We start from the raw sequence: 13,491 nt of genomic DNA, 5'->3' as shown, positions 1-13,491 counted from the left end.
AATTGCCTATATCTACATATACAAGCTAGGTCAAAAGGGCTCCCTGTGTTAAGCTCGTATTACGAGTTCCATCACACTGTGGACGTATAAGAGAGTTAAGAAAGGTCCAATGTGCAGCTGTGCATAGTTTACAGTTCCTTCTGCAAGTCATTTTGTACTTTAGAGCACTTTGCATTCCTGAGCACTTTCATATGGCAGGTGATTATGCTATCAAAGCATATTAACTGGGTACGGGATAAAAGGGCTAGGTTAATATCTGTAAACCTACTAGAACAGTATGTTTTGTGGGTTTCTGTTTTGTTTTTTGTTTTGTTTTGTTTTGTTTGAGACAAGGTCTCACTCTGTTGCCGAGGCTGGAGTGCAGTGGCGGGATCTCCACTCACTACAACCTCCACCTCCTGGGCTCAAGCAATGCTCCCACCTCAGCCTCCCGGGTAGCTGGGATTACAAGTGTACACCACCACGCCCAGCTAATTTTTGTGTTTTTTGTAAAGATGGGGTTTTACTATGTTGTCCAGGCTGGTCTCAAACTCCTGGGCTCAAGTGATCCTTTTGCCTCAGCCTCTCAAAGTACTGGGATTACAGGTGTGTGCCACTGCATCCAACCTAAACACAGTAAGTTCTTAATACATGTTAGGAATAGCAGTTATTGTTATTAATGGCTACTATATTGTGTTGAAAGACATTAGCTCAAAAATCTTAGAAGCAATCTACTTCGTACCAATCCTGATTCTCAAAGAAGTGCTCTTAGTATTTTTGCTCTATTTTTCTGAAAATTTCTGTGAACAATTCTATGAATTCAACTGTCAAACACACCCAGACTGTTACAGCAATGTGAATACATGTATTGAAAGTGGCAGTGAGTGAGCAATAATGATTGAAATGCAAAACCATGCAGCATGAGAACACAAAATATAACATGATGGAGATGGCAATTCCATGCTAGCATGTTGGTGGGCCCTGACAGACACACAGAGGGGGACATAAGAGATCAAAAAACCTGTAGCAACCTTTTAAGAGCATCAGGTGAGAAAGAGTGATAGTTTAGTAATGGTATTCCTCAGTGAGAACAGGTTCGCAGAAAAACCGAGAGCCACGCTTGGCGGTGCGAGCAGTAAAGGGCACAGTCTTCAGCACTGCATTGAAAATGACAGCCAAACAACACAAACAGAAGAGAATAAAAAGCCAAGATCTATTGCATTAGTACATGGTTAGTGCACTGTTAATCATACCTGGGGATGGGGGATGGGGTTTGGGGGAGACGGGCAGGAAAGGGGGAAGGCAATGTATACTCAAGTTAGTTCATAAAGGTACAAAGGAGTTTATCTGGGGCTTTGGGGTAAGTCAGAAAATGAAAAATGCTCCAAGGAGGATAAAAACCGCCCTATAAACATATTCATTCCCCTCTTCTCGTAGATTAATGACTTAGATCAAGCAAATAGAAAACGTACATTACATTCATTTTATAAAGCCAGATGTAATTGGGATGGAGGACATTCTAATGAAAAAGGAACTCCAAGTTCTTTGTTTTTTTTGTTTTGCTTTGTTTTTTTAAGACAGAGTCTCACTCTGTTGCCCAGGCTGGAGTGAAGTGGCGCGATCTCGGCTCACTGCAACCTCCACCTCCCGGGTTCAAGCAGTTCTCCTGTCTCGGCCTCCCAAGTAGCTGGGATTACAGGCACCAGCCACCATGCCTGGCTAAGATTTTTGAATTTTTAGTAGTGATGGGGTTTCATCATGTGGCCAGGCTGGTTTTGAAGTCGTGACCTCAAGTGATCCACCTGCCTCACCCTCCCAAAGTACTTAGGATTACAGGCATGGGCCACCGCACCCAGCCAGGAACTCCAAGTTCTTAATGAGCAAGGCTGGATGCTTCCTTGACTACAAGTTCATTTTATGGCACTGAGACCAAAAAGTGCTTACCTAGGAAGGAAGTCTATTCCTGGTCTTGCTTAGAGTGGAGTTTCTCCCCCAGCATGGAGGAGGCAAGGAGAGGTGCTACAATGAAGGTTTTATCTGGGGGGCATCTACAAGCCCCTGCATTATGTACACTGAAATACCAACAGGCACACATGCAGAGTGTGTGTGCCATGTGTAGAGAATGGCATTTTCATCAGCCACTTACTATCCACTTAAGACCTATACTGCTTTAATCTGGCAGGGAATTCATTATTGACTTCCTTTTTAATCTGTCTAATCTACCTAATCACCGAACCTATGTATTTAATTTCCCTGGGTTTGAGCTGTTGAGAAAAAAATTAGTGGTTTTCACCATTTAGGATCCCAATGTACAATGTTCACTAAGCTATAACAAGAAATGAGACAGGCTGGGCGCAGTGACTCACACCTGTAATCCTAGCACTTTGGGTGGCCAAGGTGGGCAGATCACGAGGTCAGGAGATTGAGACCTTCCTGGCTAACATGGTGAAACCCTGTCTCTACTAAGAGTACAAAAAAAATTAGCCAGGCGTGGTGGCGGGCACCTGTAGTCCCAGCTACTTGGGAGGCTGAGGCAGGAGAATGGCGTGAACCCAGGAGGTGGAGCTTGCAGTGAGCCGAGATAGCGCCACTGCACTCCAGCCTGGGCGACAGGGCGAGACTCCGTCTCAAAAAAAATAAATAAAAAGAAATGAGACATCAAGAGTCTAGGAATTCTATTTTTAAAAATCAGGACAGTTGGGGAAATGTGAACTTAATATCAGATATCTGATATTAAGAGATTCTTGGTTAGATGTGATAACGGTGTAAAGTATGTTTTTGTTTTTATAAGAGTCCTTTTGAAGATACATATTGAAATATTTCCAAAGGAAATTCTACGTCTTCCGTCAAGGGTTGGATATGGGGATAGGTAGAGTGTACGTGTAACAAGACTGGCCATGAGTTCATAATTTTTGAAGTAGATGAGGGATATATGGGACCTCATCATACTATTTTCAGTACTTCTACATATTATTGGACTGTCCCATTATAAAAAGCTATAAGCATCTGGAAGCTTACAAGCAACATTCATGTGCAACAGACATGAAAGAAAAGTCACTTGTGGCCTCTGCTACTAGTGCCCAAGTTGTTATTCTGATCTGTAAAAGGAAGTACAGAAATCTGGGAGAATTGGTTTGAGGAGATAGCATTAAGCTAATTTAATCAGACAAGAACCAGGCTGGGTTAACACACAATTCTTGGCTGATAAAACTAGTTCCCAACCCTGGGCTGGAAGCCTGTTGGCTCATCCAAATTAAAGTACCTACTGACTTCAGTTACTTTGAATGAGTAAAGAGGCTTTTAAAGAGCATCCATGGACTATGATTAGTACATTGCTGAATGGGTCTTGTTCACAGTGTTTATTAAGCAGGCAGGTGGCTAGGTGTGGCCACGAGGGGAAAAAAAATGGAGCATTATGACATATCAATAACAATGGAAATCCTTTAAATCAAGGAGCTCTGCTGAAACCTGCAGGGTTCCAATGCAGAGTATTGGGGCAGTATACATGCTGCTGTTAATAGACTTCAAACCCTCTCTGCATCACTCTGGGTGTGAATAAAGTCAACTAATGAACTTGACAACCCTGGACAAAAGAAGCTGCAAAATCTGCATGCATCCCAGTCTAGGTAAGGCCAGTGGGATCTCCACGAGCCACAGTGAAGAAGTATCTTTTACCTGTGATAATATCTTCAATGGCACCATCTTTTCCCTCATATACATGTCTGTTATCTTTAACTTGTCGTCGTCTTAATTCTGCAATTAACTCTTGCTGCTGCCTCTTTGATTTATGAGAAGGAGACTGAGAAGAAAGAAGGGCAGAGATTAGTGAGGCCAGCACCCATTAGGAGTTTGTGAAAATCCAAAATGTGCCTGAGCATTATGTTACTAATAAGCAGCTTCGGCCAAAAACACACACTTCCCACATTCTGCTCAAATGCAGAAGACTCAAGTTTCTGGGAAGGAAACAGAAACTTTCACTAACGAACACACAAAACTTCACCTGGCGGCAACAAGAGACAACTGGTAATGACTACAGACGTCAACTGTGTTACCAGGGATCACAATGAAGAAAACTGTATGCACTGCCAGCCTTTATGCGCTAAGCCCTTCCATCACTGGGTCATCTGGTGTGGCTTCTCTGTATATCCAACTAAGTTCCAGATGTCTATAAGCCTGGATATGCTACACAAACATGCTCTTAGCCTCATTCCAGTGGTTATGGAACAAAGTAATGACCATATTTCCATTTACCAAGTGTCCAGGCACCAGAAGGAAGTGATGAGGATCCTGGGCACACCTAGCTTGCTGGTCCTTCCTATAGCTTGCTCTAAAGAGCCCTCTCAGCCTCTCCTCGCGGACCTGTCTCATGAGCGTGGCATTTCTTACCTTTGGATCCTGCTGCTCCATCAGAGCTTCTTGCTCCAGGAGTTTTTCCATGAGAGCTTGTTCCTGCTTTTTCCTAAGCTCGTTTTCCTCTTCTGCTTGCTGGATAAATCAGAAGAACCAGAAAGATCATGTTAATGGGAATGATAGCAGCCAAGATTTTTAAAAGTCATTCTTCAGGCATCCTTAGTGAGTTGAGAATTAGAATAAATGGAAGGTTGAGAAGATCTACACTTCATGCTTGTATTTAGCTCTGCTTCTGGGCTATGCTGTCACATCTCTTTAAAAGCTGGGAGCTGAGATTCATCCAGAAGCCCTTTCCTGATGATCCTCTCCCTGTTTGAACTTCCTCTTAGTCTCTGTCCCACACACTGGTGGACACCTACCATCCTGGCAGCTGTGCTCAGTGATTTTGTTTTCCTTTCAGAGACAGTCTGCCTACCTAGAGCTCCTCTGATAGCAGGATCTAAGATTCTGCTTTCTGCCTATTTTTTAGGGGAAAACCCTCATTTCTTTTCATGGCCTCACCAGAGTGATACTCTTGGACTCTCCCATGCCTCACTCCTTCCCAAGGGAGGCAGTGTGACTAGTCTGATGAATCTAGAACAAAGTGAATAGGCTCACCTCAGCTCAGCCCTCTTGGGCAGTCTTTCTTTTGAAGCTGGCCTCCCTGAAGAGACCTCTAGTTGTCAAGCTGTGAACTGATGGATAGGTGGATAGGTCACCTACCTAATTTGCAGCTGAAGTAGGTCACAGACACCACATTTTCCAGCCCAGCTGTTATCAGTAATAAAGTTTACATTTGGGTCTCCATTGCTTTTATTTTCATTTTGGTCTGTATGAGAGATGATGTCCTAAAACCCCAACCTCTGCCTACAAAGTCCCTACAAAGTTTCCTCTGCTCCACCTATATCCCTGCTGATGCCTCAGGCTTTGAGAAAAAGCCCAGCCACTTCCCAACTTGTCTTAGCCGATTTTAAAATATATTTTCTCTTTTGACCTTAGACTTACATGGTTTTTTGAGAAAAAATGGCACAGCACAGGCTATCTCTGCAGCACATAAGCACAGCCAGCCAGTGGGCTTGGGCTACCAAGCACTGCAGACAGCAGCAGTTGGTGGCCTGCAGCTTTCTCGTCACGTGCAAGTTCTCAGAGTCTGGCACATGGAGTTTGTGCCGTGTTTCTGTTCACCCTGACTGCCACAGACATGTTCCCTCTACCAGCAGCTTGTATCTCTACTGCTACATTAAGTCATGCTGAGGGAAGATGAACTAAAAATATTTTGACTTTAGTAAAAGGCCCGATAATGATTTTCCAGAGCCAGCAGCCCCTACTGGTGTTAGAGAAGTGTCCCCCTATTTCCAATGGGACTTTTCTCAAAAGTGTAGAGAACCCTGCCACATCCCTCCTCCCCTCTGCAATAAACATTCCTCCTACCTCCACCAATGTTATCAGTGCTACATGCAGACAAGCCTGAAGGATATAGATTGAGGTGTTTCCAAGGTCAGCTAAAATCTTCTAACAACCTTCTTGTAATTTCTCAAGTGGACAAATGCTTCTGATACATGCCTCTTTGAGTCATAGGCTTTTTCAAGACCACAGCCCTGGATTATGTCCAAGAGGGCCTCCCATTTAAAGGAAGGGCCACTTACTGATCCACACCAAGAAACAGAGTGCCCATCCTTAAAAACACCATCCTTCAGTCCACAGTAGAGAAATGCTGGTCTAAGAGGTCCTAAGCCCCGTGCTAGGACTAACACAAGCAGGCTCTCTTTAACCTCTGCTATATCATGCACCTTCGCCACAGGCCACAGCTCACTTCTACCCATTAAACAATTCCACAAGAGGCCTGGATTTTCAAGTCCTTCACCTTGCCTGCCTAGGTGAACAGTCAATGGGGCAGCAGTGGTCTTGGAGCATCTCTCTTGCCCCAAGGGGGCTGCCAAGAGTTTTGTTTTCTGGCTGAGGCAGAGGACTGGCTAGGTGGAGAAAGGGACCATAATGTTCCTCAGCTTCCACAGAGCCAGGGACTGCTATCTCGTGAAGGCCACCCAGATCTGCTGTCCACAGGAACTGGGAGGTCTCTGCAGAGACCTGGGACTCAGACACATCTTAAGGAGGGCACTTGCTTGAGAAATAAGGGCAAGGAGGGCCTTAACATATACCTTGTATGCTTTCACAAACCGGACGAAGACAGGAAAGAAGACAGAGGGTGGTGTTGTCTTGGGGTTTTCTCCAAAATACTTCACAACATCATCAAAGGCATCCTGTGAAGAAGCAAATTTTTCTTGAATTTCGTTCGGCATTTGAACTGGATGCTCTGGGGGGAACGTTGACGCAAAGCAGCCGCCACGAGACAGGCTCCCATGGCCTCGCGTTGCTGCACCTCCCTTACCTCCCAAGATTGCCTAACACTTCTGTGTTTCCTCCAAATGCCTCAGCAGAGGCAATCCGAGGAATGCAATAGTGGGGCACAGGAATTCATCTGCAGGACCTCCTGCCACTTCTACACACATGCATGCACACACATGCACGCACATACCCCACATACAAAACATGGAAACCTTTCTTTCAAGAGTTTCCAAAGGCCGTGGCAGAACCCCTTAAAACCAACAAGGTCAAAAGGGATCTTAGTCACTGTGATCCTAAATCCCACTCCCTTGCTTCAACACTCCCTATGACAGCCTCACACAGGGGACACTCAGTCTCTCCCTGAACTCTTCTATGATACAAGACTGCCACAAACCGGGGGCCCTTCCACTGAATCTGCTTTCTGAGTCCCCATCCCCCAACTTTGCCTCTACCTCCTCTGATGATGTACTGTTCATTCTGTTTTGCAGGCCTGCCTATCAGCAACCCCCAGTATAGTGTAAGATTTCTGAGGACAAGATCTACAGAAACCCAATTCACAGGGAACACTGCTTTGCCGAGCACAGGCGTGATGCATGTGGGTTGAACTGAATACAGGACCCACAATGGAGTGGGTGTTGAAGTGAAAGGGGAGATGGGGGGACAGGGTAGAGAGCCCCAAATTAGAAAAGGACAATGAGGATGGGGCCCTTCCAAGAATAACCCTGGGAATGGTCCCCCTGTAATAATCAATAGCTACACAAGAAATCTACCCTCCACAAACCGAGGGAAATGGAACATTTCTCCCTAAATCCAGGGCCTGCACCACAGGCAGCTTTAATGGATGCAGCCTCTTCACAGGTTTCGGGGGTACCAATACTTGCCTGTGCAATCTTGGCATCATCCTGCAGCTTCTTCAGCTTCCCCTCATTGTTGAGGATGAACTCCTTCAGCAGTGTGTTGTGGTCATGCATGGTGTACTCTCTCTTGGTCAAGTCCATTCCCCTCTGGAGCTCCTTGACATCCAGCAAAACATTCTCAAGGGAGACTGAAGCAGAGAAAGAACATCCCAGTGAAACTCAATGGGGAAAGACAACCACAGCGAGTCTGGCTGCTGGGCCAAGTTCTTAGGAGATTCTTAGGCTTACCCAAGGGCCCTAAACCTAGTTTCCAGCTTTTGGCACAGAGATCTTTTAATACAAAGAAGCATTATAAGCACTACATTACATTCTTTGCATTCACTAGTTCTTTTGCATCATTAAGTCATTTTGCCAATGAGCAAAAGCAGCATAAAGGGGTTCCGTGGCCTGCCCTTGGTTACAGTGCTAGTAGGTGGCAGAGGAGTTCAGGTAACAACTGAGGACTCTAAATCCCACACTTGCACAAAACTCTTCCATTTCTCTTACAAGAAATAGCCTGTCGGTGGGCCCGTAGGCTCAGCAGTCCTTATCTGCAGCAAGCCTAAGGTTTTGTGTGTTTTAGAGACAAGTTCTCACAATGTCATCCAGGCTGGAGTGCAGTAGTTCCATCAAAGCTCACTGCACCTAAGTGGTTCCATCAAAGCTCACTGCACCTTCAAACTCCTACCCTGACATGAGTGTTGGGATTATAGACATGAGCCACTGTCTAGCCTATAAACTCTTTTTGCATTTCTCTGACTCTCAAGCAGGGGGCAGCCTTTTGTCTGTTGACCATAGGTTGTATTGATTACTAGGACCCAAAGCAGCCTTGCACAGCTTCTTTAACAACCTCTCCCTATTCAGAAAGGATAAGTGTGAACCTTTCTGTCTGCAGTGTGGCCCCTCCCAGGGCAGGCACTCCCCCAGAACCTCCTGGGCAGCTTCTGTGGGATGCCGGGTCCCAGCTCTGGGCCTCCTTGCCTGACTCAGCTCTGCACGTGGACAAATTATTGGTGCAAAAGTAACTGCAGTATTTGCTGAAATACGCTGTTTGATACTGGAATACATTCTTAAATGTGGTTATGTTGTACATCATTTTAATGCACATTTCTCACTTTTTTTGCTAATGATGTATTACTTGCTTTTTATATTTATTTTAGACTACAGAAATGACGTTAGACAAAAAGTAAATTCAAGCGATTTTCTTATTTGAGTTCAGAATGGGTTGTAAAGCACTGGAGACAACTCGCAACATCAACAAATGCATTTGGCAATGCATTTGATGGTTCAAGAAGTTTTGCGAAGGACACGCGAGCCTTGAAGATGAAGAGCTTGGTGGCTGGCCATCAGAAGTTGACAACGATCAACTGAGAGCAATCATCAAAGCTGATCCTCTTGGAACCATACAGGAAGTTGCTGAAGAACTCAACATCAACCATTCTACAGTCTTTTAAAGCAAATTTGAAAGGTGAAAAAGCTCAGTAAGTGGGTGCCTTATAAGCTGAGAGAAAATTTTTTAAAAAATTGTTGAAGTGTCATCTTCTCCACTTCTACGCAACAAACCATTTCTCAATCGGATTATGACATGCAACCAAAAATCGATTTTATATGAGAATAAGCAATGACGAGCTCAGTGGTTGGACCAAGAAGCAGCTCCAAAGCACTTCCCAAAGACAAACTTGCACCAAAAAAAGGTCATGGTCACCGTTTGGTGGTCTGCTGCCGGTCTGATCCACTACAGCTTTCTGAATCTCAGCAAAACCCATTATATCTGAGAAGTATGGCCAGCAAATCAATGAGATGTACCCCAAACAGCAACGCCTGTAGCCAGCATTGGTCAACAGAAAGGGCCCACTTCTCCATGACAACACCCAACCACACACTGCACAACCAATGCTTGAAAAGTTGAAAAAATTGGGCTACAAAGCTTTGCCTCATCCGCCATATTCACCTGACCTCTTGCCAACCGACTACCACTTTTTCAAGCATCTTGACAACTTTTTGCAGGGAAAATGCTTCCACAACCAGCAGGATGCAGAGAATGCTTTCCAAGGGTTGTTGAATCTAGAAGCATGGATTTTTTTCACTAGATGAATAAACATTTCTCATTGGCAAAAATGTGTTGATATTAATGGTTCCTATTTTGATTAATAAAGATGTGTTTTGTTTGTTTTTGAGACGGAGTCTCGCTCTTTTCACCCAGGCTGGAGTGAAGTGGTGTAGTCTCGGCTCACTGCAACCTCTGCCTCCTGGGTTCAAGCAGTTCTCCTGCCTCAGCCTCCCAAGTAGCTGGGATTACAGGCGTATGCCACCATGCCCAGCTAATTTTTGTATTTTTAGTAGAGACAGGGTTTCGCCTTGTTGGCCAGGCTGATCTCAAACTCCTGACCTCAAGTGATCCACCTGCCTCAGCCTCCCAAAGTGCTAGGATTACGTGAGCCACCGCACCCGGCCATAAGATGTGTTTGAGCCTAGTTATAATGATTGAAAACTCACAGTCCAAAATCACAATTGCTTTTGCACCAACCTACTAAAACAGTGCAGTAGGTTTTTCCCTCAGTAGACTCACACTGTCTTATCCTTGATTCTCTAACACTTATGATAGTGCCAAGTACATGGGGGGCACTCAAAGGTGTTCACTGGATAAATGAAGGAGTGAGTGAATACATGAGTGAAGGCATAGAGAATCTGTGTGGGGCAACCTGGGCACCAGAGAGCAAACAGAAAGAACAGTTCTGCCAAGGAGCAACCCAGTCTCCCATTTTCCTCATTGATGTTTTTCAAATGACACCATTTGGACCAAACAAAATGAACTAGTACCCACTAGTCAGATACAAATTTTAATAGCTTTTTAACATTTTTCTTAATTAGAATTGTGAGGTGTAAGAACTAATTTAGGCAAAGGGAAACTTGAAAGGAGGAAAATCACTTGGTAAGAACAGAAATTCTGCCTGCTGTCTAAATGAGCCCCAAGCTCGTTCTAGGTCTATCCAGCCTGCATCATATAGTTCTTCACAGTCAGAGAGTCATCTCCATCTGCCTCTCAGTCTCCACCACAGCGTCTGCAGCATTTATTCCCATAACAGTGCATCATCTCATTCATTCATTCATTTGTTCACTTGTTCATTCATTTATTTCCAACATCCAATTTTCAGGGGCTGAGAGAAATAGATAAATAAAACCTGATATACCCTTAAGAGCACTTTGGGAGGCCGAGACGGGCGGATCACGAGGTCAGGAGATCGAGACCATCCTGGCTAACACAGTGAAACCCCGTCTCTACTAAAAAATACAAAAAACTAGCTGGGCGCGGTAGCAGGCGCCTGTAGTCCCAGCTACTCGGGAGGCTGAGGCAGGAGAATGGCGTAAACCCGGGAGGCGGAGCTTGCAGTGAGCCGAGATCTGGCCACTGCACTCCAGCCTGGGTGACAGAGCAAGACTCCACCTCAAAAAAAAAAAAAAAAAGAAGTGCACAGATTGGCCAGGCATGGTAACTCACACCTGTACTCCTAGCACTTTGGGAGGCTGAGGCGAGAGAGAGGATCACTTGAGCCTAGGAATTCAAGACCAGCCTAGGCAACATAGGGAGACCCCATCTCTACAAAAATTTTAAAAATTAGCTGGCCATAGTGGTGTGTGCCTGTGGTCCAAGCTCCTCAGGAGGCTGAGATAGGAGGATCGTTTCAGCCTGGGAGGTCAAGACTGCAGTGAGCTGTGATCCTTTTACTGCACTGTGGCCTGGGCAACAGAGCAAGACCCTATCTAAAAAAAAAAAAAGTGCACAGATTGCAATGGACATGCAAATTGTTGTAATGCAGTATGAGAAATCTTGTATGAGAGGGTGGAACAGAGTGCTCTTTAGTGAGAACACAGAAGCAGCAGCCATTTACCCTAGCTGAGTTAGAGAAGGCCTCACCCTCAAAAATTTCATATGCCTGAGGTACCCCACAGGAATCTGAATTTATAATAAACACTGGCTGCTTATGGTTCAGTATCATAATTTGAGAATCACAGCCTGTGACTGTAAGGTCAATCTGCGTATCATTCCTTTTTCTAATATGTTTTTCAGAGAACATGGTACACTGGGTGATACACTTCATGAAAAGTAAGACCAGGTTTCTAGTCCTGTTTCTATCACTTTCTACTCATGTGACTTTGGGCAAGACATTTAACCTCGAAAAATCTCAATTTCCTTACCTATAACAATGGAGATACTATTACCTTGTACATGCCAGCTATCTTAGAGTCACAGATGATTTAAATGAGAAAATGTATACCTGTCTTAGCAAAGTAGCAACCAAGAAGTGCTGATAATTTAGTGTCCAGGCAAAGGCAAAATGTTTACAACTACCACACTTGAGCAAGTAGAATGGCACAAAACCAAATTAAAAGTGTTTGTTGGGTGATGATTTTCAGATTCTCATTCTCACATTTCATAAAGCAGCAGCAGAATAAAAAGGGCAGTGAATAAAAGAGGGAAGGGACATGACGCTCAGCGGCCTGTATCTTACAGAAAGGACACAGAGATCACCTTTACGCCCACGTTCTCTTCTGCTCTCAGGGGTGGACAACACCACAGCCGATGTGTTCCAGCTCAGAGTGGCTGACTTCTTAGCCTTGGCTTTTTAAATGGGTTCTGAAAAGTGTTTAAGCAGGGAATGGCTCCACCACAATTAAAGGCATTAATACCCAAGACAAATGGTAATAGCTGAAATCAAGTACCTGCAGCAGCTTTTTCCACATAATGAAGCTCATTATAAAACAGGGACACTTGGTGATATTTTTCTTTCACCACATTGGATATATAGTGCAACAGTGTTTGCTTTCTGTCTGTTGACTTTGTATCTAAGAGCTGAAAACAAAAGGGAACATGGGTTAGGTACAAGAGTAAAGGGTAACGGGAGAGCTACCCCTCAGATGACGATTTCCCGCCCAGAGTCATTAACTGAGTAACAGTCGCCCAACAGGCTGGAGCATTCCCAGAGGAGGGTCAGGATTCCATTTGTTCCTTAGTGAACCAGTCCACTGATGCTTAACTGGCTTGAGAACTTTCCAACCAGGGCACATGCTTAACTATAGGGATGACTCTAAGCACCTGAGAATGGTTCACAGCTTTCTACAGTAGTTCCTCTTTACCCACAGGTTTACTTCCCATAGTTTCAGGAAACCTGCAGGTTTCAGGTATCCAAAAATATTAAGTGGAAAATTCCAGAAATAAACAATTCATCAGATTTGAATTGTGTACCACTCTGAGCAGCATGATAAAACCTCACACATGCCATTCCCATCCCTCCTAGACCTAGAGTCACCCTTTTGCCAAGTGGATCCATGCTGTAAACATTACCTGCCATTAGTCACTTAGTAGCCATCTGGGTTATCAGGTCAACTGCCGCCTATTGCAGTGCTTGTGTTCAAGTAACGTGTTTTATTTCACTGCTCTATTTTTTTTTTTTTTTTTTTGAGATGGAGTCTCGCCTGAGTTCAAGCGATTCTGCCCCCTGAGTAGCTGGGATTACAGGTGCCCACTACCAAAAATTAGCCCAGCTAATTTTTGTACTTTTAGTAGAGACAGGGTTTCGCCATGTTGGCCAGGATGCTCTCAAACTCCTGACTTCAGGTGGTCCGCCTGCCTCAGCCTCCCAAAGTGATGGGATTACAGGTGTGAGCCACCATGCCTGGCCTATTTTATTTTTCAGTTACTATGAATCTCTCACTGTGCCTAATTTATAAATTCAACTTTGTAACAGATATGCATCTCTAGGAAAAAAACTGTGTGTATATAGGATTCAGTACTATCTGAGGTTTCAGGCATCCACTGGGGTCTTGGATCACAGCCCCCATGGATAAGGGGGACACTGATTACTGGACTTACATGAACTCT

At 44.5% G+C, this 13,491-nt stretch overlaps 1 protein-coding gene across 1 annotated transcript in view; it reads right to left on the bottom strand.

The window, feature by feature from the left end:
• The window catches only part of FMNL2 (formin like 2), a 314,952-nt gene that overhangs the window by 3,688 nt on the left and 297,773 nt on the right, over nucleotides 1-13,491 (bottom strand). Inside the window, 5 exon segments of the mRNA XM_007964975.3 lie at nucleotides 3,655-3,778; nucleotides 4,366-4,464; nucleotides 6,528-6,629; nucleotides 7,596-7,759; nucleotides 12,333-12,462. Coding sequence (XP_007963166.1) covers nucleotides 3,655-3,778; nucleotides 4,366-4,464; nucleotides 6,528-6,629; nucleotides 7,596-7,759; nucleotides 12,333-12,462 — 619 coding nt within the window.

Source organism: Chlorocebus sabaeus, chromosome 10 (assembly GCF_047675955.1).
Source record: "Chlorocebus sabaeus isolate Y175 chromosome 10, mChlSab1.0.hap1, whole genome shotgun sequence".
NCBI classification, from domain to species: domain Eukaryota; kingdom Metazoa; phylum Chordata; class Mammalia; order Primates; family Cercopithecidae; genus Chlorocebus; species Chlorocebus sabaeus.
Note: the sequence above shows the minus strand (reverse complement) of the source record. Positions and strands in the feature narration are given on the sequence as shown.